The sequence below is a fragment of the Scyliorhinus canicula genome, chromosome 3 (genome assembly GCF_902713615.1).
Source record: "Scyliorhinus canicula chromosome 3, sScyCan1.1, whole genome shotgun sequence".
Lineage (NCBI taxonomy): Eukaryota > Metazoa > Chordata > Chondrichthyes > Carcharhiniformes > Scyliorhinidae > Scyliorhinus > Scyliorhinus canicula.
Window position 1 is genome coordinate 47,571,667 of NC_052148.1, and position 25,062 is coordinate 47,596,728.

General features: G+C 44.6%; 1 protein-coding gene across 4 annotated transcripts in view; it reads right to left on the reverse strand.

Annotated features, from left to right (window-relative positions):
- Positions 1–25,062, reverse strand: part of dym (dymeclin) — a 536,995-nt gene that overhangs the window by 471,762 nt on the left and 40,171 nt on the right. For all 4 annotated transcript variants that reach the window (XM_038790496.1, XM_038790499.1, XM_038790497.1 and 1 more), the window contains exon 2: positions 7,686–7,881. In XM_038790496.1, the coding sequence (XP_038646424.1) occupies positions 7,686–7,825 (140 nt within the window). In that variant the 5' untranslated portion in view covers positions 7,826–7,881. The remainder of the gene's footprint in view (positions 1–7,685; positions 7,882–25,062) is intronic.

A 25,062-nucleotide genomic window follows, 5' to 3' on the forward strand; every position in this document is an offset into this window, starting at 1 on the left:
GAAAGTCGAGGAACAGCTGCCACCGCCGAGAGAATCCCGCCATGGACCCTCTCAAGGCAAACTTTATTTTCTCGAGACTGAGAAACCCAGCCATGTCACCAATCCAGGTCTCTACACTCTGGGGCTTTGAGTCCCTCCACATTAAAAGGATCCGTCCCCGGGCTACCAGGGAGCCAAAGGCCAATACGTCGGCCTCTTTCACTTCCTGAACTCCCGGATTGTCTGACACACCAAAGATCGCCACCTCTGGACTCGGCACCACCGGTGTGTCTAAGATCTTGGACATTGCCTTAGCAAATCCCTGCCAGAATCTCTTAAGAGCCGGGCATGCCCAGAACACATGGACATGGTCTGCAGGGCTTCCCGCACACCTCGCACATTTATCCTCAACCCCAAAGCGCTTGCTCATGCTGGTTGCCGTCATGTGTGCTCGGTGGACCACCTTAAACTGGATTAAGCTAAGCCTGGCACATGATGAGGAGGAATTGACCCTGCATCCAGCTCCCCACATAGCTCCTCCTCTCATTTTCCCTTAAGCTCCTTCACTGGGGCTTCCTCCGCCTCCTGAAGTTCCCAGTAGATGTCCGAAACCTTCCCCTCTCCTAACCAGGTGCCGGAGACTATCCTATACTGTATCCTGCCTGGGGGTAGCAGCGGAAATGATACCACCTGCTTTTTCAGAAAGGTGCGTACCTGAAGGTATCTGAAAGCGTTTCCAGGGGGCAAACTGAATTTCTCCTCCATCGTTTTCAGGTTGGGGAAAGTCCAGTCTATGAACAGGTCCCCCATACTTTTTATGCCAGCCCTATGCCAGCTTTGAAACCCTACGTCTATCCTGCCCGGGACAAATCGGTGATTGTTGCGTATCGGGGTCCAGACTGAGGCTCCCTCCACCCACCTGTGCCTTTGCCACTGGCCCTAGATCTTTAATGCCGCCACCACCACTGGACTAGAGTAGCGGGCCAGCCAGAACGGCAGAGGTGCCGTTGCAAGTGCCCCTTGTCTGGTACCGTTACATTACAAGCAGTTTCGAAAATCACTTGTACAATTGCACAGGGTAGCCATCTGGCCCTGGGGCTTTGCCCGACTGCATGTCCCCTAAACTCTTTACCATCTCCTCCAGCTCTATCGAGGCTCCCAGTGCCTCCACCAGATCCTCTTCCACCTTTGGGAACCTCAGTTGGTCCATGAATTTCTCTATGAGACCTGATAGAGATCAACTCCCCTCTGATAACTGCCTTCAGGGCCTCCCACACCGTGGACACCGCTACTTCCCCCGTATCATTAGTTTCCAGGTAATTCTTGATGTTCCTCCTTATCTGTCCACAAACCTCATCGTCTGCCAGCAGCCCCACATCTGGTATCCATAGAGGGGGTTGACCTCTTTCCCCCCCCAAGAAGCAAATCCACCCAGTGTGGAGCATGATCGGAGACTGCAATGGCCGAGTATTCTGTCCCCTAAACCCTGTGGATCAACGCCTTGCTCATCACAAAAAAAATCTATGCGGGAGTAGACTTTGTGGACATTGGAGAAGAAAGAGAACTCTTTCGCCCTCAGTCGGGCGAATCTCCACGGGTCTACACCCCCCACCTGTTCCATGCATCCCCTCAGTTCTTTTGCCGCCGCTGGTCGCTTCCCCGACCTGGGGTTTGACCAGTCCAGTACAGGGTCTATAACTGTGTTGAAGTAACCCCCCATAATCAGATTGTGTGAGTCTAAGTCTGGAATTTTACCCAGCGTGCATCTCATAAATACCACATCGTCCCAGTTTGGGGCGTAAACGGTCACGAGCACCACCGGGGTCCCCTGCAGTTTCTCACGGACCATTATATATCTGCCCTCCTTGTCAGCTACAATATTCCCTGCCTCAAAAGCCACCCGTTTGCTGACAAGGATTGCTACTCGTCTGGTCTTCGAATCCGCATCCGCACCCCCCCCCCCAGCAACCCCGTGATCCCGAGTCAAGCACCCTCTTGACACTGGCTCTCCCCCCATTACGCTTCCGTGAGTCAGCTGACCCATGCTGACCTCGGCCGCTCCCGCCTTTGTCTCCGATTACTCAGATGCCTCATTTCATTCACATGTTCTTGCGTACTACTACTCTATAATGGCAAGCCCCTCAAGCCTGCTCCACCATTCAATAAGATCTTGTCTGAACCGACTGCATCCTTAACTCAAGTTTGCTGCCCCCATAACCCTCAACTCCCTTGTAGGTCAAGGATCTGTCAAACATAACTATTTTGAGGCGGTAGTGCATAGTGCCTAAATGCCGTGAAGGAAATCCATAACGTCAAGACTTGAATAAAAGTACAAACAAGATCATAAGCGCCCTCTTCTGGCCAGCTATGCATACAACAACAACCTTGTCAATCACACTGCAATCATCTGGCAACAAAACTTCCAAATAAACAAATTGTTAGGCATTGGAACCAGTTCTGTGGAAAGGAGCTTCAGCATAAGATGGATGGGTTGCACCTGAACAAAGCGGGAACAATGCTCAATGCTGAGAAGTTGAGGAACATTTACCTAATTTGGCAGAAGGAAGGCAATCAGAAAATAGCAGAGAGGAGTTAGTTCAGAGGACAGAAGGATATAAACAGCAATAAAATTTGAAATGTCACAAAAATTACAGGAACCAGATTTATAAAAATAGCAAGTGACAAAAAGGTATTAAATTGTATACACGTCAACATCATAGAACAGAATTTATCATAGAATTTACAGTGCAGGAGGCCATTCGGCCCATCGAGTCTGCACCGGCTCTTAGAAAGAGCACCCTACCCAAGGTCCACACCTCCACCCTATCCCCATAACCCCAGTAACCCCACCCAACACTAAGGGCAATTTTGGACACTAAGGGCAATTTAGCACAGCCAATCCACCTAACCTGCACATCCCTGGACCGTGGGAGGAAACCGGAGCACCCGGAGGAAACCCACGCAGACACGGGGAGAACGTGCAGACTCTGCACAGATAGCGACCCAAGCCGGGAATCAAACCTGGGACCCTGGAGCTGTGAAGCAATTGTGCTAACCACAATGCCACCGTGCTACCCAACCACGTTAGTATGAGCAGAAATGAACCACCAGGTTAGCACGAACAGTTTTGATCCCAAAGCTGCTTTGCATCGATACAGAAATGGTTGGATAGCTGGACCTTTAAGTAATCAGAGGCTGTATAATAAAGCATTGGACGTAACTCGGACAACTCTTGATCTTTTTACCACTATCATTGCAAAATTAAAACCCCAGGGACAAAATATTCTACAAATCCCTCTTTCTCTGCTACTTCACAGGAGGTGTTATTCTATTGAAAATGAAAGGATCAATATCTCCATTCAAAGTAATTAAAAATAGAATTTGGCCACATAAGGGTGATATCAGAAATAATTTTTCATACAAGCAGTGGAGGAAAACTGGAACACTCACCGTCAAAAAGCACTGGGGGTTGATTGAAATGTTTAAAACCGAGATTGATGGATTTATTAACTATAATATCAGATTAAGCAACATACAGGTCAGCTCAGGTCCTGTTCCGATGTTAAGTATTGGCAAACTGACAGCATCTCAGTAATTTGTAAGTTTCTCACACCAACCTTTGACAGCATGGAGTGAATGAGAATGTTTGAAATTCCCTCATTCAATCGACCCCGCACACCCTCTGTCCTCTTTGCTGTGTGTATTTATGGTCAGCAACTGTCAGCGGTGATGCAGTTTGTAGCACTCTTGTCTCAAGAGTATTAACCCCAAAACTTACATTGATAATACTGGTGGAGGGCAGCAAGGTGGCACACTGGTTAGCCCTGCTGCCTCACAGTGCTGAGAACCCGGGTTCAATCTCAGCCCCGGGTCATGTCCATGTGGAGTTTATACATTCTCCCCATGTCCGCGTGGGTCTCATCCCCATAAACCAAAGATGTGAAGGGTAGGTGGATTGTCCATGCTAAATTGCCCCTTAATTGAAAAAAAGAAGAAAAAAGACAATGCTGGTGGCAGTATTGCACTTTTAGAGTTGTTGGGGAAGATCGTCCGGCTGTTCTCACTGGCCGGATCTTCTGTAGTTAATAATGTAGCTCATAGGGCAACATGGTGGCACAATGGTTAGCATTGCTGCCTTAAGAGTGCAAAAGAACCGGGTTCGATTCTGGCCTTCGGTGACTGGCTGTGTGGAGTTTGCACATTAACCTAGTGTCTGCCTGGGTTTCCTCTGGATGTTCTGATTTCCTCCCACAGTCCAAAGATGTGCAGGTTAGGTAAATTGGTTATGATCAATGTGCAGCATTATGGGCGAGAGAGTAGGCCTAGGTAAAGTGCCCTTTTGGAAGGTCGGTGCAGACTTGATGGGCTGAATGGCCTCCTTCTGCACTGTAGGGATTCCATAAGGTTGGTGAGATGCAGGCAAAAAATTTCTACGTGGGATTATGACACAGTTGCATTAATTGAGGGATGACCAGGAATGGGTTTATAATATTCCTACTGACCAAGAATTGAGGAATGACAGAGACGGAAAAAGAGAAGGGGACAAATATTGATTAAGGATGGTGTTACAGTTCTAAACAGAAAAGATTTCATGTATGGTTCTAGGACTGAATCCATTTGGTTTGCGTTGAGGAACAGGGTGAGCGAGTTGTGACATTGTTGGGAGCTTTTTTTAAAATAGAGCTGCAAACAGGGAGGAGATGGATGAGCAAATTTGTCAGCAAATTTCAAAGGCGTCTAACAAAAATAGAGTAGTAATATTAGGAGACATTAATTACCCTAATATAGACTGGAAAAAATATAGTGCGAAGGGTAAGGAAGGAGAAGAATTTTGGCAATGTGCACAGGAGAACTTTCTTGAACAGTATGTCTCCAGACCAACAAGGAAGGAGAAGAATTTCTGCTATGTGTACAGGAAAACTTTCTTGAACAGTATGTCTCCAAACCAACAGGGAAGGCAGCAGTGTTGGATCAGGTTCTGGGGAAAAAAAGGCTGGCGAACAGATTGTGGCACAGTTGGAAATCATCTAGCTAACAGCAACCATTACATAATTTGATTTAAAACATTAATGGAAAAAGACCATTAAATAGCAAAGGTAAAAAAGGTAAAAAATGCATAACTGGAAAATGCTTATTTCAGTGATTTAAGAAGGGATCTAGTGCATGTAGATTGGAATGGTAATTGCAGGATAAAACAGTGACAGAACAATTGAGGGGATCCAAGAAAGAGACATTTCAGATACAAACTAAGCCTATTCCTTTGGAAAGAAAAGGTAGAGCATCTAAAGCTAGTTTGCACTGGATGCAAAAGAAATGAAAGCTACAAAAATACTAAAAGTAGGCTTTTAATAAATGACAGGAGCACGATTCAGTTAATAATCAAGACAATTAGAGAAAGTACAGGAGGAAATTTTTTAAATTAACACAGGAGACGAGACGTTACCAAAAAAAAGATTAGCAGCAGGTGGGCCTGCAAATCATGTCCACATGTTTTGTGCATGCCCAAAGCTTTGGGGATACTGGCAGGGATTTGTGGATGTCATGTCGACAGTACCAAAAACAAGGGTGGCGCAAGTCCAGAGGTGCTGATTTTTGGAGTGTCGGAAGATCCGGGAGTCCAGGGGGTGAGAGAGGCTGACATTTTGGCCTTTGCCTCATTGGTGGCCCGGAGACGGATATTGCTAGCGTGGAGGGACTTGAAGCCCTCGAAATCAGGGGTTTCGGTTAGCGACATGGCTGGGTTTCTTAGACTTGAGAGAATTAAGTTCGTCCTCAGAGCATCAACGTTAGGGTTCATTCAGACGTGGCAGCCCTTTATCGACTTCTTCAAAGAAAACAACTGTCAGCTGATTCAATTCAATAATGGGGGGGGTAAGGATGGGTAGTGGGGAGTTGGGCTATTTTTTGTTTAGATTAGGCAGGAATAGTGGAAGATGGAGGGATGTGTTAGGCAGTGAATTATGTTTCCATTTCGAATTTGTATCTTTTATTGTTAGGAAACCATGAATGCCTTAATAAAATGTTTTTTTTTTTAAAAAGATTAGCAGGTAACATTAAATTGAACCCTATAAAGTGTGAGCAGTTAGCTGGGGGAAAATTTTCATCTATTATACATCCCAAAGGGAAATCTTTATGTAAAGACAGAGGACATCTAAAATATTAAATGAGCACTTTACAACTGTCTTCACAAAAGGCGGCAATTGGTGTGAAGGTTACAACAAAAGAGGGAAGTTACGCACAGAATAATAATAGAAGTGCTTGAAAAATTGTTAATGCTAGTTGGTAAATCACCTGGTGTGGATGAAACACATGGGCTAAAAGAAGCAGAAGTATAAATAGTAGAAGCACTGATCACAATCAATCAAACTTCATTGGATACGGGAATAGTACAGTTGCCAATATTATAGAGAAGGAAGAGGAAAGGGATAGAGCAGGAAATTAGAGGCCAATCGGCTGAATATACTTGGTAATATAATCCAATAAACTATTATTGGAAACCATTATCATGGTTGAAACAACTTTCATTGGGAAAGCACGGAATGTTCAAGGAGAATCCATGCGTTTTTGTTAAAGGTGAACAGTCGAACTTCATGAAAATATCAGAGAGGATTGATCAAGGATGTCTTACTGCAGCTACACAGGGCCTTGGTGAAACTACACCTGGGATATTGTGTGCAGTTTTCGTCTCCTTACCCAAGAAAATATAAACTTGCTATCGAGGGAATGCAGGGCAGGTTTACTACACTCATTCCCAGGATGGCAGGATTGTCATATGACAAAAGATTGGGTTGGCTCGGCCTGTATTCACATGACAAGCCAGATGTTTAGAAGAATTAATGAGTGAGGATCTCATTGACACATATAAAATGCTGACAGGACTGGACAGACTGGATGAAGGGATGATATTGTATCTGGAGGGGTGGGGTGGGGGGAGGGGGTTAGGGAAAGAGGTCGAGAGCAAGCAGTCACAGTCTCAGGATATGGGGCATGTCATGTCGGACTAAGATGAGGAGAAACGTCTTCTCTCAGAGGGTGGTAAACCTGTGGAATTCTCTACCACAGAAGGCTGTGGAAGTTAAGTCACTGGTTATATTGAAGGAGGAAATAGATTTCTAGATCCTAAAGGTGACAAGGGGTATGGGGTGAATGCAGGAGTGTAGCATTGAGATAGAGGATCAGCCACCATCATATTTAATGGCGCTGTAAGTTCAAAGGGCCGAAAGACCTACTCCTGCCCCTATTTCCTATGTTTCCACAGTAATGCAGTTGATGCTCTATTTTTGAAGGCAAGTTTGAGCGTGCAGCTATTATATAGTGTTGTTCTACCCGTGCATTTTCTGTACTAAATCACTTTCCCTTCAACCAGAACGATGGTCAGTGTCCCATCTTGCCCAGAATAAAGTAAGCATCAGGGCTCTGGCTATTGTTCACAGAAAAAGGTCAGAGAGAAAACAAATTCATCTGTCAGACTTGCAACACACTGTATTCACTCCAGTTTACAATGGAATTACCAAAGAAAAAGCAATGGAAACTCAAGACTGGAGGCAACAATATAATTTTCATTTCAAAATTAGGTGACATGAGCATGTGACCAACATTTTAACTGGCTATTAAAATGTCAACAAAAGGCCTCATTGAGAGCCTTGCCGTTTTTCTGGTTTATTTGCTCTGAGTAATATCTATTTATTTGTCTACAGGTTTCTTACCCATTGGTCGGTGTGGTGAAGGAAAATGACAGGAGTTGATTCCAGAACGGATCATTCTCAGAAATGGTTTCTGTGCCAGCCAGACGCTGAAGATAACTGTTACTTGCAAGCTCAGCAATGCTGCTGCTATTTGCACCCATCTCCTGCTTGTGCAAAGTACCCAGTTGAGCTTATATCATCATTGCTGTAATTAGACCTAAAATGAAAAAAAAGCACATAATGTCTCAGTTTATTGATTAAACAACAGTTTGTCCATTGAATCTTGCAGCATAGAAGATCATTCAACCTGCACTTTGAAGGACTTAAATAAAAATTAGGAATAGGCCACTTGACCCTTCAAGCCTGCTCCGCCATTAAGATCCTAGCTGACCTGATTACACAATACTGCCTACCCCAAAACCTTGCTTATCAAGAGTCAATCTACCTCCAACTTAAAAAATTTCAAAGACTCTGCCTCCACTGCCTTTTCAGGAAGAGAAGACTCTCAACCACCAGAAAAAAAACCTTCTCATCTCTTGTTCTAAATGGGAAACCCCCTAGTTTTAAACAGTGACCTCCAGTACTAGATTCACCCACAAAAGAAAAAAATCTCTCCACACCCCTCTGGATCTGAAAGGTTTTAATCTACTAAACTCCAGCGGATACAAGCCTAACCTCTCCAACCTTTCCTCATTAGACAACCCACCCATTACAGGAATTAATGTAGTAAACATTCTCTGAACAGCTTCTAACCTATTTACATATTTCCTTAAATAAGGAGATCAATACTGTACACAATAATAATAATCTTTATTGTCACAAGTAGGCTTACATTAACACTACAATGAAGTTACTGTGAAAAGCCCCTAGGGACTTGTGTGAGGAAACTGGAGCACCCGGAGGAAACCCACGCAGACACAGCGAGAACATGCAGACTCCGCACAGACAGTGACCCAAGCTGGAAATCGAACCTGGGACCCTGGGCTGTGAAGCTATAGTACTAACCACTGTTCTACCTTGCCGCCCAGTATTCCAAATGTGGTCTCACCAATGTCCTACACAACTAATGCATAACCTCCCTCTTTTGTAATCAATTCCCCACACAATAAACAATAATATTCTATTAACTTTCCTAATTACTTGCTGTACCTGTATACAAGCCTTTTCTAATTCATGCACCAGGAAACCCAGATCGATCTGCACCTCCGAGCTCTGCAATCTTTCACCATTTAGATAATAAGTTTCATTTTTATTTTTCCTGTCAAAATGGAGAATTTTACATTTGTCCATATCTCCATTTGCCAGATCTTTGTCCACTCACTTAACATATATGTTGTAGCTTCTTTAGGACCTCTTCACAGTTTACTTTCCAGATAAACATCTGGCTTGTCATGCAGAACAAGGCCAGCAGCGAGGGTTCAATTCCCGTACCAGCCTCCTCGAACAGGTGCCGGAATGTGGCGATCAGGGGCTTTTCTCAGTAACTTAATTGAAGCCTACTTGTGACAATAAGCAATTATTATTATCTTTGTGTCATCGGCAAATTTAGCAATTATACCCTTGGTCTGTTCATCCAAATCATTTATATAAATTGTAAAAGGTAGTGGCCCCAGCACTCATCACATCCTACCAACCAGAAAAAGATTCATTTATGTTGCCCCCTACACCATGGCTTTTATTTTCTGCTTTGATGTGGCTCCTTATCATGTGATTCCTTCAAAGAACTCCAATAAATTGCTCAAACTTTATGTCCCTTTCTCAAAACCATTTTGCCTCTGCCTGATTACCCGGCTATACAATGTCTTTAGTAATAATTTCAAACATTTTCCGGATGACAAATGTTAAGCAAAGTGGCCTGTAGTTTCCTGTTTTCGGTCTTCCTATTTGAATAAAGGAATTGTGTCCTCTATCTTGTAATCCAATGGAACCTTTCAGGAATTAAGGGAATTTTGTAAAATAAATCTAATACTATCTCACTAGTCACTTTTTAAGACCCAACAATTAGGACCGGTATTTGTCAACCCATAGCTCCAACAATTTTCTCAATATCCCTTCCTGGTGATTCTAATTTCCCGTCACACCACTGTGATGATAAGTAGATTGTCATCTGTATTATCACCTGTATGTAAATAATAATATATGTATAACTGCTGTCGTTCCAGCATCCGGCCACCAGGTGGTGTGAGAGTGCAGACAGGTGACCTGGACACGCGTGTTCCAAGAGACGGTGTCAGTGAGGAGTAGCAGTTGCATATTAGAGCAGCTCTGCAGTATCTTAGTGTAAGTCAGTGTTAGACCATTATTTCCAATTGTATCAATCTTAGACATTTTAGTAATTTGTTAGTTTAATGTTAGTAATAAATAACTTTGTTTAGAAAACAAAGTCTAATGTTCTTTGTTCAAACTACAATGTCAAGATTCAACATCAGTCTAATCAAAGAACAATACACCCACAATTCCAACAATTTTCCTTGGTGATTCTAATCCCCTTCTCATCTCCCCTCTCCTCTCTTTCCCCCCCCCCCCCCCCCCCCCCCCCACCCTTGTTACTTGTATCCTTTATAGTGAAGACAGGTGCAGGATACCAATTCGATTCATCTGCCATCTCCTTTATGTCCATTATGAATTCCCCATATTCACTTTCTATATGGCCAATGTTCATTTTATTAACTCTTTCCTTATTTGAATATCTATAGAAACTCTTACAAATATTTGTCTTTTTATTTATTTATTTTTTATTAGAACAGTACAGCACAGAACAGGCCCTTCGGCCCTCGATGTTGTGCCGAGCAATGATCACCCTACTCAAACCCACGTATACCTATCCCAGTAACCCAACAACCCCCATTAACTTTATTTTTTAGGACACTAAGGGCAATTTAGCCTGGCCAATCCACCTAACTCGCACATCTTTGGACTGTGGGAGGAAACCGGAGCACCCGGAGGAAACCCACGCACACACGGGGAGGACGTGCAGACTCCGCACAGACAGTGACCCAGCCGGGAATCGAACCTGGGACCCTGGAGCTGTGAAGCATTTATGCTAACCACCATGCTACCGTGCTGCCCTCACCAGCTTTTTCTCTTACCCTATTTTTAACCTCCTAATCATTCTTTTGATCATTCTTTGCTGTTTTTTTAATCTTCTGTCGAATCTTCTGACCTGCCATCCATCTTTGCACGATTATATGCTTTTCCTTTAAATTTGATACTATCCTTAATGTTTTAGTTAACCATGGATGATGGGTCCTTCCCTTTGAATTTTTCTTTCTCGTTAGAATTATCTACTCTGTGCATTCTGAAATATCCCCTGAAATGTCTGCCACTGCATCTCTAGTGACCCATCCCTTAACCTATTATGCCAACTCACTTTAGCTAGCTGTGCTTTCATGTCCTCATAATCACACCCCCCCACCTTATTTAAATTTAGAATACCCGTCTTGGACTCCCTCGCCCTCAAACTGAATGTAAAATTGAATATTATGATCCCAGCTACCTAAAATGAGCCTTCATTATGAGGTAATTAATTATTCTGATCTCACTGCACAATATCAGTTCTAGTTTAGCCTGCTCTCTGATTTAACTCTCCACTTAGTGTCATTCCCTCATTTCCACAGAATCTTGTAAACATCGCTTTTTCAAGAATATATCCAATTTCCTTCTGACGGTTATACTTGAATCGGTTTCCACCAGCCTATAGGCAGTGCATTTCAGATCGTAACTTTCTGCAAGATCAAGAAAAGGGCACAGATTTAAGGTGATTGGCAAAAGAAGCAATGGAGATCTGGGGAGTAACTTTTCCATGCAGCATATGGCTAGATCTGGAATGCACTGCCTAATAGTGAAATGGAGGCATGATCACTCAAGGCATTCAAGATGGAATTGAATTATCTAAAAAGAAAGCAGGTTTACGAGAAGGAATACTAGACAAATTGCTTATTCATAGAGCCAATGTAGACATTACCAGTCAAGTGACCTCTTTCTGTGCTGTGACAAGTCTGTGATTTTAAAACAAAATCATCTCCCATATAGTTTGGTGTATTTGGACTAAAATCATAATTAAACAGTGCATATTTGTGAGACATGTAGAAACGAACATGGAACATACAGTGCAGAAGGAGGCCATTTGGCCCATCGAGTCTGTACCAACCCACTTAAGCCCTCACTTCCACCCTATCCCTGTAACCCAATAACCCCTCCTAACCTTTTTTGGACACTAAGGGCAATTTTAGCATGTCCAATCCACCTAACCTGCACGCCTTTGGACTGTGGGAGGAAACCGGAGCACCCAGAGTAAACCCACGCAGACACAGGGAGAACGTGCAGACTCCACACAGTGACCCAGCGGGGAAATTAACCATCTTAATTTGGTGAACATATTGGTAAGCACAATACAACTTAGATCCTTTTAATGGTTTCTAACTTGAATTCTAACAATCTAATATATATACAACACTATCTTTACTTTCAAGCACGATTCAAACCCTGTACATAAGAATTACACATGAAGGACACAACAAAATGACAGCCTGATGTAATAACTAACAGAAGCACAAAGATCATGTAAACTATGCTAAATTAATACAAAAGAATGTTCAAAATTTTGTACATAATTCAACAGTAAGAACTTGCATTTGTATAACGCTTTTCATGGTCTCAGGAAGACCCAAAGCACTACAGCTATACCCAGCTTAAAGTAGTCCCAAATCATGTAGTTTCATTATAACAAAGTTGAAAGTTACGAACCGTTTAATCATTTTGCATACCACGTGCCCCATTATAACTGCAAAAACATCTGTATTTTGGACACAACATTCAGTGAACGTCCAGTTTTCGAGGAGGCTCATAAGTACAATGAAAACATTCAGCATATGTCTAGGTTCAAAAAGGCAAGCAACGACAATAGGGACACTGTGCGCAGGTGCAGGGACTTATGGAGAAGATGCATAACTGGCAGCTAACTCCTTGGAAAATTCAAGAAGGGGCACAACTGGCATGCCCTGTATCAATGGAAACTTCGAGAAAACATTTTTCAAGTTGAAGGTGACATTGGACTCACTATTCAATGTGTCCAAAATACTTCAGCTGGTGTTGCTTTACTTTGCTTCATTATTGTAGCCTATGTTATGTGACTAAAATTTGCAAGATAGTTTGTAACATCTACTAAAGACTCCTCAACTCGTGAAAGGAAGAGGCAAACCATCACTTTGGAACAGAAAGTGCTATGACATGATGTCACTGTTGTGAAGACAGGGGATCACTTAGGCTTCTGCCACGAACTGTTTGCACCATGAAGAAGAACAAAGGTAACAAAGGTCAGTGGCAAAAATACAACTCCTCTTAGTGCAATGAAGATTGCCTCTAGTAGGTGCAGCATGTTTGGAAATATGGAGCGATTATTGACCATTTGAATCGATGACCAGAACCAAATTATACATGCTTTGGGCAGGCTGAACAGTTTGGGCCTTTACCCGTTTCATTTACCCATTGGAGTTTAGAAGAATGAAAGATGATCTTATTGAACAGACAGCTTTTTTGATATCATCGGGAATAAAGGATTATGGAGAGCCGATGGGAAAATGGAGTTGAGGCTGTAATCACATCACCCAGTATCTTATCGAACGGCAGAGCAAGCTGTAAGGGCCAAAAAAAGGCTCTCAAGTTCCAGTGAACGTGCCTGCTAACATGCTGGTTATCCAAGAAAAGACCAAGAGTTTGTTTAATGACCTCAAACAGCAAGGTGGTGAGAATTCTCCTCCCATCAAAAGTTTTATTGTAAGTCAAGGTTGGTTTGATAGCTCCAAGAGGCACCATTACCTACACAATATCAAGATGAGTGGTGAACGGCGAGGGAGGACAGCATATCAGCTAGTATTTACCCTGCTGATTTGAAGATCACCACTGATGAGGGAAGCTACACAACGCAGCAAAACTGCAATGTGGATGAAAAATGAGTGTTTGGAAAAGAATGCTCTGCTGGATATTTATTTCCAGCAAAGAGAAAACTGCATCATAATTTAAGCTATCTAAGGATCAGTTGATTTGTTACTTGGTGATAATGCAGAAGGTGACTTCCAAAATTAAGCCTCTGCTCACGCACTGCCTAGAAAATCCATGAGCAATGAAGGGTTACTGCAAGGCACATCTTCCTGTAATTTGGAGGTCAAATAAGGTGGGTTGAGTGACAATGAGCACGTGTTCCATGTGGTTTTCAGTGCAATTTTTGCCCAGTTGCCAAGGCCAAGTTCTCTCGTCACCTGCAGCAGGCCCAGTCTGCTTGATATCTTCTTCAGGACTCACCTAGTTCAGTTAGTGGTGTTACCAAGCCACTCTTGGTGATGGACAATGAAGTCCTTGACCCAGAGTACATTCTGTGCCCTTACTACCTCTTAGGGCGCCTTCCAAGTGGTGTTCAACATAGGGCAGCATTGATTCATCACTCTGGAACAAAAGGTCACACAAGTGTGCCAGATTCACTTGAATATCTTGGTTTCTGTGCCTGGAAACGTCCTGCTTGCTCGGTGTCAACAACTCCCAACAAAACAATGTTACTCTAAACAATTGGGTTACACCAATGGGCAATATACAATGGACTAGATACTTAACCTTGGCCTATTGTCGGAGACTAATTATGAATTTAACAGACATCTGGTAGCTGTATATCTGAACCTCAAGACAGTCTTTAATTCTGCCAGCCTTATGTTAGACTATACCAGTCACTGGCATCCTCCTGAGACCAATTCAAGATTTATACAATGATCCAAGCGTTCAGATCAAACTGCTCTGAGGGGTTCCACAACAAATCCAAGGTAAGGCAGTGGGATGTGTCCTGGCTCTAATCCTGTTCCGTCATGTAACGGGTTGGCTCCTTGACCACATCTCTGCAGATTCTGGCATTACCACTAATTAGAGCTCATTTTCTGACCTAATTTACACAAATACTGTTGTTATCCATGGTAAGAAGTCTTACAACACCAGGTTAAAGTCCAACATGTTTGTTTCCAACACTAGCTTTCGGAACACTGCTCCTTCCTCAGGCTCCTTCCTCACCTGAAAAAGGAGCAGTGCTCCAAAAGCTAGCGTTTGAACCAAACCTGTTGGACATTAACCTGGTGTTGTAAGACTTCTTACTGTGCTCACCCCAGTCCAACGCCGGCATCTCCACATCGTTATTATCCATGGTCAAGATTTTAACGATCTCCACAGATCACTGGTTTCTTAGGTAACTAATTACCCAATAAAATAAATAAGCAAGTTTGGACAGGTATGTTAGGATAGGTGATGTTCCCTAACTGCAGCATGTTGAAGTTTGTAGAGAGCATTGCAGCCCAAACATATCTGTGGTAAGTGTTTGCAGCTCAAGGAAGCTTAGCTCAAGAGTTATTGAGGTGGAGACCAAGTTACAGGCATTGCGGTGCAACGAGGACTGAGGACATGAGAGAGGACATATTACTCTAAGAGGCAGTCAATCGCATCACTCATAAATTAAATAGAATTATAGTTCAGCAGTGGTCAGGAGCAGGAGGGTGTGACTGCGAATCAAGAAGCTATAGGATGCGTCTGCGTGGTCCCCCACAACCCAAAAGGATGTGCAGGGTAAATTGGCATGCTAAATTGCCCCTTAATTGGAAAAAAAAGAGTTGGGTACTCTAAATTTATATTTTAAAAAGGAAGGTCTATGAATCCTGGATGTAGAGACAAAGGAGCTTTGACCAACAAGTACTTGTTACCCAAGTGGACTAGGACGAGAATAAGGACTGCAAGGTTAATAGGCAAATGACTCATATCGTTAGTGTGTTTTTTGGGAGGATGCAATCAGTAAGCGGATAAAAAGTAAAACGGTGCATGTAGCGTCATTGAATCTTCAAAAAGCATTCAGTAAGATGCTTTGCAATAGATTATTATACATAATCAGGACTCGTGGGATTTGGGTAATATATTAGCATGGATTGCAGATTGGCTAATAGATAGGAATCAGATTGTAGCAACAGGACAGCCATGAAGAGAGATGGGATAGACTGGGGCTGTTCCTTGAAGCAGAGGAGACTGAGAGGGGACATGATTGTGTCACCATCGACAAGATGCACTGCAGTAACTCGCCAAAGTCCCTTAGACAGTATCTTCCAAACCTACAATGGCTACCATCTAGAAGGACAAGAGCAGCAGATACCTGGGAACCCCACCAACTGGAGGTTCCCCTCCAAGTCACTCACCACCCTGACTTGGAGATATATCGCCATTCCTTCACTGTCACTGGGGCAAAACGCTGGAAATCCTCCCTAACAGCACTGTGGGTGCGCCTACACCTCAGGAACCGCAGAGGTTCAAGTAGGCAGCTCTCCACCACCTTTTGCAGGGCAACTAGGGATGGGCAGTAAATGCTGGCCTAGCCAGCGATGCCACATCCCATAAATGATTTTTTTTAATTGTATAAAATTTTGAGGGATATAGATAGACAAGAAGAAACCTTTTTCCTTGGTGAAGGGATCAATGATCAGGGAGCATAGATTTAAGGTAAGTGGCAGGAGGTTTAGATGGCATGCGAGGAAAACCTTTTTCACCCAAAAGGTGGTGCGAGTCTTGAACTCACTGCCTGAAAGGGTGGTGGAGACAGAGGCCCTCATAATATTTAGGAAGTATTTAGATGTGTACTTGCGATGCCACGACATACACGACTATGAACCAAGTGCTGGAAGATTAGAATAGTATAGTGGTTGTTTTTCAAATTTGCAGGTTATAATTAATGGGTTACTGCCAGAATCAGTACTTTGGCATTCGCTTTTGCAGTTTACATCAATGACTTAGATGAGGGGACTAAATGTATCCAAGTTTACTGACTATATAGTTAGTTGGGCAGTAGGGGATGAGGAGGATGCAAAGGGATGTAGGAGAGTTGGTTGAGTGGGCAAGAACAGACAGATGGAATACAAAGTGGCAAAGAAGTTATCCATTTTGGTAGCAAAAGTAAAAGCACTATTTTTTGAATGCTGAGAGGCTACGAAATGTTTGAATTCAGAGGAACCAGGGTATCCTTGTCCATGAAAGCTAACATGCAAGAACAGCAAGCTCTTGGTGCCTAACCATACAATGCCACCAGCTGTGTATCTTTAATAACCATCAACCAACCATTGACCAACTGTGCACGGTAGCACAGTGGTTAGCACTGTTGCTTCACAGCGCCAGGGACTCTTTTCGGTTGCCGGCTTGGGTTACTGTCTGTGTGGAGTGTGAAAGTTCTCCCCTGGTCTTTGTGGGTTTCCTCCTGATGCTCTGATTTCCTCCCACAATTCCTGAAAGCCGTGCTTGTTAGGTGAATTGGACAGTCTGAATTCTCCCTCAGTGTACCCGAACAGGCGCCGGAGTGTGGAGACTAGGGGATTTTCACAGTAACTTCATTGCACTGTTAATGTAAGCCTATTTATGACACTAAGAAAGATTATTATAATAACCCTTCCTTTAAAAACTGTGCCCCCATGTTCTAGATTCCGCAAAGGGAAATGTCTTCTCAGCATCTGAGCCCCCTCAGTCAAGCCCCCTCAGAATACTTCAATAAAATCATCTCTCATTTTTCTAAACATACAAACGTATAAATAAGGAGGAGAAAGCCATTCAACCCCTCAAACCTGTTCCGCCATTTAATAATATCATGGCTGATCTGATAGTAACCTCAAATCTACATGCCACCCACCCCTGATAACCTATCACCCCCTTGCTTATCAAGAATCTATCAGTTCTGCCTTAAAAAGTCAAAGGTTCTGCATCCCGCATCTTTTCAAGAAGAGTTCCAAACACTCACGACTCTTAAGAGAAAAGATTTTGCCTCATCTCTACCCAAGAAAGGATATATTTACCATAGAGGGAGTGCAGCAGAGGTTTAGTCGACTGATACATGGATTGGCAAGACTATCCTATGAGGAAACATTGGTTCGACTGGGTCTGTATTCACTGATGAGAAGAGATCTGACTGAAACGTTTAAACTTCTAAACTTGTTGCAGGGAGGACATTTTCCCTGGTTGGGGAACCTAGATCCAGGGGATACAGTCTCAGGACATGGGGTAGGCTATTTATGACTGAAATGAGCAAAAATGTCTTTTTTGACCTGCAGGTCAACGGCTGCTGATGAGGAAGTCGCAGGTGAAGGGGCCACCAAGGGAGATGGTGGTGCGTCTCCACCAATTTCTGAATAAGGAGAAGATATTGCAGTGGGCAAGGCAGATGGGGAGGTGCACCTGGGAAGGCAATGAGCTCCAGGAGTACCAGGACCAGGGCAGCACAGTAGCACAGTGGTTAACATTGTTGCCTCACAGCTCCAGGTCCCAAGTTCGATTCCTGGCTTGGGTCACTGTTTGTCCGTGTTCTCCCAGTGTCTGCGTGGGTTTCCTCTGGATGCTCCGATTTCCTCCCACAGTCCAAAGAGATGCAGGTTAGGTGGATTGGTTATGCTAAATTGCCCTTAGTGTCCAAAAAGGGTAGGCAGTGTTATGGGGATAGGGTGGACGTGCGGGCTTAAGTAGGGTGCCCTTTCCAAGGACCAGTGCAGACTTGATGGGCCAAATGGCCTCCTTCTACACTGTAATTTTATGATCTGGGCATGGATCGAGCAAAGGGGTGAAATTTGGAATGCAGTACCCGGTCCGCTTCGGGGTGACTCACAATGGCCGAGAACATTATTTTGGGACACCAGAGGAGGCGATGGAGTTTTTAAAGAGCCAATGGACTGGCAAGAGAAAGTGGACATTGAACTGTGGAGAAGTGAGGAGATGTTGGTTTTCTTTGTCTCTCATTTTTACTGCCTTTTGTTTGTTGATTATGGGTGAACTTCACTTCTTTGGAAGTTTTGTTGGGTTCTGTGGCAGGATGTTTGGGGAACGTGGAGGGTGCGTGCACCCTTTTCTTATTTAATTGATGTTTGCGCTATGGAGGTGTGCAAGCGAGCAGGAGGGGGCAATCAGTGGGGGGAGGGGGTAGGAGGTTTAGGCACTATGCGTGGGGACTGCCAGGCTAGCTGGGCGGGCTACTTAACAGGAGCGCAGTGGGGGTTAGCCATGTGGTTAGTGAAGTAGAGGGGGATGGGACTGCTGTTTAGTTCGGGGGGGGGGGGGGGGCTTTGGGCTGCTCAAAAAGGCATGGTTGCTGTGGTGCAGCAAGAAATGAATGGTGACAGTGGGCATCCAAGGTGGGCCTGGAGGGTCGCCTGACATGGGCCGGGGGCTGTCCCAAGAAAGGGTATGGTTGATTGGCAGGGGGTGGGATGGTGGGGTGCCCCACACATGGAATGTGAGAGGGCTGAATAGGCCAGCCAAACTGTTGCGTGTGTTGACACATTTGAGGAGCTTAAAGGCAGACGTTGCTTTTATCCAACAAACGGGTGGAGTTTAAGGTGGGCAATATTGTGGCAGACTCGGGAGGGAGATTTGTGATGGTGAGTGGGAAGCTGGAGGGAGAGGGGGGAGGGGGGGGGGCACCTGCAGTGGACATTGGACATAGGGCTGTTAGCGGATGAGGACGGTTGTGAGAGGGTGAAGGAGGTGGTGGTGGTGAAGGTAGTGAAGGCGGTGGTGGTGGTGAAGGATTTTATGAGGTTTGCTAGGGACCTGGGGGTCTGCTGGTGAGCGCATATAATGACGCGAGCGATCAGTGGGAACTCCCCACCACTACATTATCGCAGTCGTCCATACCGCTAATAGTAAAGAAGGATAAAGATCTGGAGCAGTGTGCAACCTATCACCCGATATCGTTGCTAATTGTGGACGCCAAAACGTTGGTAAAGATCTTGTCCTCGCAAATCGAGGGCTGTGTGCCGGGGGGTGATCGGGGAAGGCCAGGTAGGGTTCGTAAAGGGGAGGCAACTGTTGGCAAACATCAGGAGAGCGGTTTGGACAGTGAAAGAGCGTGAGGAGAGCAGCAGAGACACAGAGTAAAAGAGCACGAGGAGAGCGGCGTGGACACAGGATAAAAGAGCGCAAGTGTCACTTGGGAATTTGCCTTTAGAGGAACCCCAGGAGCAGCCGGGAATCGTGGGAGCAGTATCAGAGGGCAGAGCCTAGCGACCAGGTCACAGGGCAGAATCTCAACCACATTCTGTAAGGTAAGAGTTTTATTTTCAGGGCTTAACGCATGTTTAATATTAATTTTTTTTTCCCCTTTTAAATCTATTTGGGAATTCAGATCACAGGGGCTGGAAGTTAAGACAGTTGCATGCTCCTCCTGTAGGATGTTGGAGGTAAGGGATACCGCTAGTGTCCCAACTGAGTACACCTGTGGGAAGTGCACCCAACTCCAGCTCCTCTGAGACCGTATTAGGGAACTGGAGCTGGATTAACTTCGGATCATCCGGAAGGCAGAGGGGGTGATAGAGAGGAGTTACAGGGAGGTAGCACACCCAAAGTTCAAGACATCACCCAAGACATAAGTAGCTGGGTTATAGTCAGGGGAAGGAAAGGGAACAGGCAGACAGTGCAGAGATCCCCTGTGGCCATTCCCCTTCAAAACAAGTATACCGTTTTGGATGCTGTTGGTGGGAAGGACTTACCAGGGGAAGTAGCGGCCAGGTCTCTGGCGCTGAGCCTGGCTCTGTGACTCGGTAGGGAAGAGGGGGGAGAACAGAAAAGCAATAGTGATAGGAGACTCAATGGTTAGAGGAACGGGTTGGAGATTCTGTGGTCGCTAACGAAACTCCCAGAAGATACATTGTCTCCCGGGTGCCAGGAATGTCTCGGATCGAGTCTACAGGATTCTTAAGGGGGAGCAGGAGCAACCAGAAGTTGTGGTGTACATTGGCACCAACGTCATGGCTAAGAAAAGGGAGAAGGATCTAAAAAGTGATTTTAGGGAGTTAGGTTGGAAACTGAAGAGCAGAACGTGCAAGTGAGGCAAGGAACAGAGAGCGAATGCAGATGAACATGTGCCTACAGGGCTGGTGCAGGAGGGAAGGCTTCAGATATGTAGAACATTGGGATACCTTCTGGGGAAGGTGGGACTTGTACATAAGGGACCGGTTGCACATAAACAGGAAGGTGACCAATATCCTGGACAGCAGGTTTGCTTGAGCTCTTCAGGAGGGTTTAAACTAGTTTGGCAGGGGGATGGGAACCAGAGCTACAGATCAGAGGACAGGGTAGCTGAAGAACGGGCAAAAATAATGTGCAGCAAGTTTGTAAGGAAGGATAGACTGTAAATAGGGAAAAGTTGCACTCAGTGGGATGGGTTAAAGTGTATCTGTTTCGACTTCCGGTGTCGGCCATGGAGTAAGAGTTAGAAAGGTGCTACTCCAGAGGGGAAGGCAGGCAGGGGGTTTGGGTCTTCTGAACGTGATGTATTACTACAGGGCGGCGAATATGGAGAAGGTGCGGAGCTGGGTCAGAGGGGTTAGAATGGAGGAGAGTTTGTGCAGGGGGTCAGGATTGAAAGCACTAGCAACAGCGCCGCTCCCGATAGCACCGGGGAAGTACTCAGGGAGTCCAGTAATAATAGCTTCATTGAGAAAATGGAGGCAGTTTCGGCAACACTTTGGGTTGGGGGCAGGGTCAAGGGAAATGCAGATTCGGGGGAACCACAGATTTGAGCCAGGGAGGTGGGATGCAAATTTTCGGAAATGGGTGGAGAAGGGGATTAAGACACTGAAAGATTTGTTTCTTAGGGGTCGGTTTGCAGGATTGAAGGAGCTGGGAGCGAAGTATGGGCTGGAGCAGGGGGAAATGTTTAGAAACATGCAGGTTCGAGATTTTGCCAGAAAGACACAGAACTTCCCGGAGGAGCCGGCCTCCACATTGCTGGAGCTATTTAGGAAGAGAAGACACCACTGGAAGGGATCAAAGCAAAGTGAGAGGAAGAGTTGGGAAAGGATATGGAGGGGGGGTTCTGGTGTGAGGTGCTCCGGATAGTGATTGCCTCCACCTCGTGCGCGAGGTTGGGGCTGATACAGCTGAAGGTGGTGTACAGAGCACACATCACGAGGGCGAGGATGAGCCGATTCTTTGAAGGAGTAGAAGGTGTGTGTGAACGTTGCGGGAGGGTCCCCGCTAATCACGTTCATATGTTTTGGTCCTGTCCAAAGCTAGAGCAATACTGGAAGGAGGTTTTTAGGGTAATTTCTAAAGTGGTGCACGTGAAACTGGACCCGGATCCCCAGGTGGCCATATTCGGGGTGTTGGGCCAGCCAGGATTGGAAACGGGTGCGCAGGCAGATGTTGTAGCCTTCGCCTCGTTGATTGCCCGAAGGCGGATCCTGATGGGATGGAGGGCAGCCTCTTCACCCTCTGCCCTGGCGGGGGAACTTGTTGGAATTCTTGACTCTTGAGACGGTTAAGTTTGAACTGAGGGGAAGGATGGAGGGGTTCTACAATTCATGGGCATTATTCATCATGCACTTTCAAGAACTGGATAACATTGAACATTAGTTTGGGGGGGGGGGGCTGTGTGTTGATGGTGACTATGGGCGATTCATGATTCCTTTTTGTCATTTCTTTATATGAACAAGCGGGCTAATGTTTGGGATTTGGTGGGAGGATGGGATCGTTGCTATTGATATGGGGATTGACATATTTGTTACTGATTATTGCTTATTGTTGTAAATTTGGGAGACAATGTGAAAAGGGGGTAGAATAAAGAAATACTTCCAAAAGAAAATGTTCCGAATGACTCTGACTCCACCACCTCTGCTGGCAGTGCATTCCATGAACCCACCACTCTCTATGTAAAGAGCCAACCTCTGACATATCCCCTATACCTTCCTCCAATCATCTTAAAATTATGTCCCCTCATAAGAACATAAGAACTAGGAGCAGGAGTAGGCCATCTGGCCCCTCGAGCCTGCTCCGCCATTCAATTAGATCATGGCTGATCTTTTGTGGACTCAGCTCCACTTTCCGGCCCGAACACCATAACCCTTAATCCCTTTATTCTTCAAAAAACTATCACTCTTTACCTTAAAAACATTTAATGAAGGAGCCTCAACTGCTTCACTGGGCAAGGAATTCCATAGATTCACAACCCTTTGGGTGAAGAAGTTCCTCCTAAACTCAGTCCTAAATCTACTTCCCCTTATTTTGAGGCCATGCCCCCTAGTTCTGCTATCACCCACCAGTGGAAATAATCTGCCCGCATCTATCCTATCTATTCCCTTCATAATTTTAAATGTTTCTATAAGGTCCCCCCTCATCCTTCTAAATTCCAACGAGTACAGTCCCAGTCTACTCAACCTCTCCTCATAATCCAACCCCTTCAGCTCTGGGATTAACCTAGTAAATCTCCTCTGCACCCCCTCCAGTGCCAGTATGTCCTTTCTCAAGTAAGGAGACCAAAACTGAACACAATACTACAGGTGTGGCCCACTAACACTTATACAATTACAACATAACCTCCCTAGTCTTAAACTCCATCCCTTAGCAATGAAGGACAAAATTCCATTTGCCCTTCTTAATCGCCTGTTGCAAACTGTAAAACCAACTTTCTGTGACTCATGCACTAGCACACCCAGGTACTCTCTGTACAGCGGAATGCTTTAATATTTTATTGTTTAAATAATAATCCCGTTTGCTGTTATTCTACCAAAATGGATAACCTCACATTGTCAACATTGTATTCCATCTGCCAGACCCCAGACCAGTCATTTAAACCTATCCAAATCCCTCTGCAGACTTCCAATCTCCTCTGCACTTTGCGTTTACCACTCATCTTAGTGTCATCTGCAAACTTGGACACATTGCCTGGTCCCCAACTCAAATCATCTATGTAAATTGTGAACAAATTGTGGGCCAACAACGGATCCCTGAGGGAAACCACATAGCTACTGATTGCCAACCAGAGAAACACCCATTAATACCCCACTCTTTGCTTTCTATTAATTACCAATCCTCTATCCATGCTACTACTTTACCCTTAATGCCATGCATCTTTATCTTATGCAGCAACCTTTTGTGTGGCACCTTGTCAAAGGCTTTCTGGAAATCCAGATATACCACATCCATTGGCTCCCCGTTATCTACTGCACTGGTAATGTCCTCAAAAAATTCCACTAAATTAGTTAGGCACGACCTGCTCTTTATGAACCCATGCTGCATCTGCCCAATGGGACAATTTCCATCCAGATGTCTCGCTATTTCTTCCTTGATGATAGATTCCAGCATCTTCCCTACTACCGAAGTTAAGCTCACTGGCCTATAATTTCCTGCTCTCTGCCTGCCTCCTTTTTTAAACAGTGGTGTCACGTTTGCTAATTTCCAATCCACCGGGACCGCCCCAGAGTCTAGTGAATTTTGGTAAATCATCATTAGTGCATCTGCAATTTCCCTAGCCATCTCTTTTAGCTCTCTGGGATGCATTCCATCAGGGCCAGGAGACTTGTCTACCTTTAGCCCCAATAGATTGCCCATCGCTATCACCAGTGATAACAATCCTCTCAAGGTCCTCACCTGTCATAGCCTAATTTCTATCAGTCGCTGGCATGTTATTTGTGTCTTCCACTGTGAAGACCGACCCAAAAAACCTGTTCAGTTCCTCAGCCATTTCCTCATCTCCCATTATTAAAACTCCCCTCTCATCCTCTAAAGGACCAATATTTACCTTAGCCAATCTTTTTTGTTTTATATATTTGTAAAAACTTTTACTGTCTGTTTTTATATTCTGAGCAAGTTTACTCTCATACTCTATCTTACTCTTCTTTATAGCTTTTTTAATAGCTTTCTGTTGCCCCCTAAAGATTTCCCAGTCCTTTAGTCTCCCACCAAACTTTGCCACTTTATATGTTTTTTCCTTCAATTTGATACTCTCCCTTATTTCCTTAGATATCCATGGTCGATTTTCCCTCTTTCTACCGTCCTTCCTTTTTGTTGGTATAAACCTTTGCTAAGCACTGTGAAAAATCACTTGGAAGATTCTCCACTGTTCCTCAACTGTTCTGCCATAAAGTCTTTGCTCCCAGTCTACCTTAGCTAGTTCTTCTCTCATCCCATTGTAATCTCCTTTGTTTAAACACAAAACACTAGTATTTGATTTTACTTTCTCACCCGCCATCTGTATTTTAAATTCCACCATATTGTGATCGCTCCTTCCGAGAGGATCCCTAACTATGAGATCATGAATCAATCCCGTCTCATTACACAGTAAAAGATCTAGGACCGCTTGTTCCCTCGTAGGTTCCATTGCATACTGTTCTAGGAAACTATCGCGGATACATTCTATAAACTCCTCCTCAAGGTTGCCTTGACCGACCTGGTTAAACCAATCGACATGTAGATTAAAATCCCCCATGATAACTGCTGTACCATTTCTATGTGCATCAGTTATTTCTTTGTTTATTGCCTGCCCCACCATAACGTTACTATTTGGTGGCCGATAGACTACTCCTATCAGTGACTTTTTCGCCTTACTATTCCTGATTTCCACCCAAATGGATTC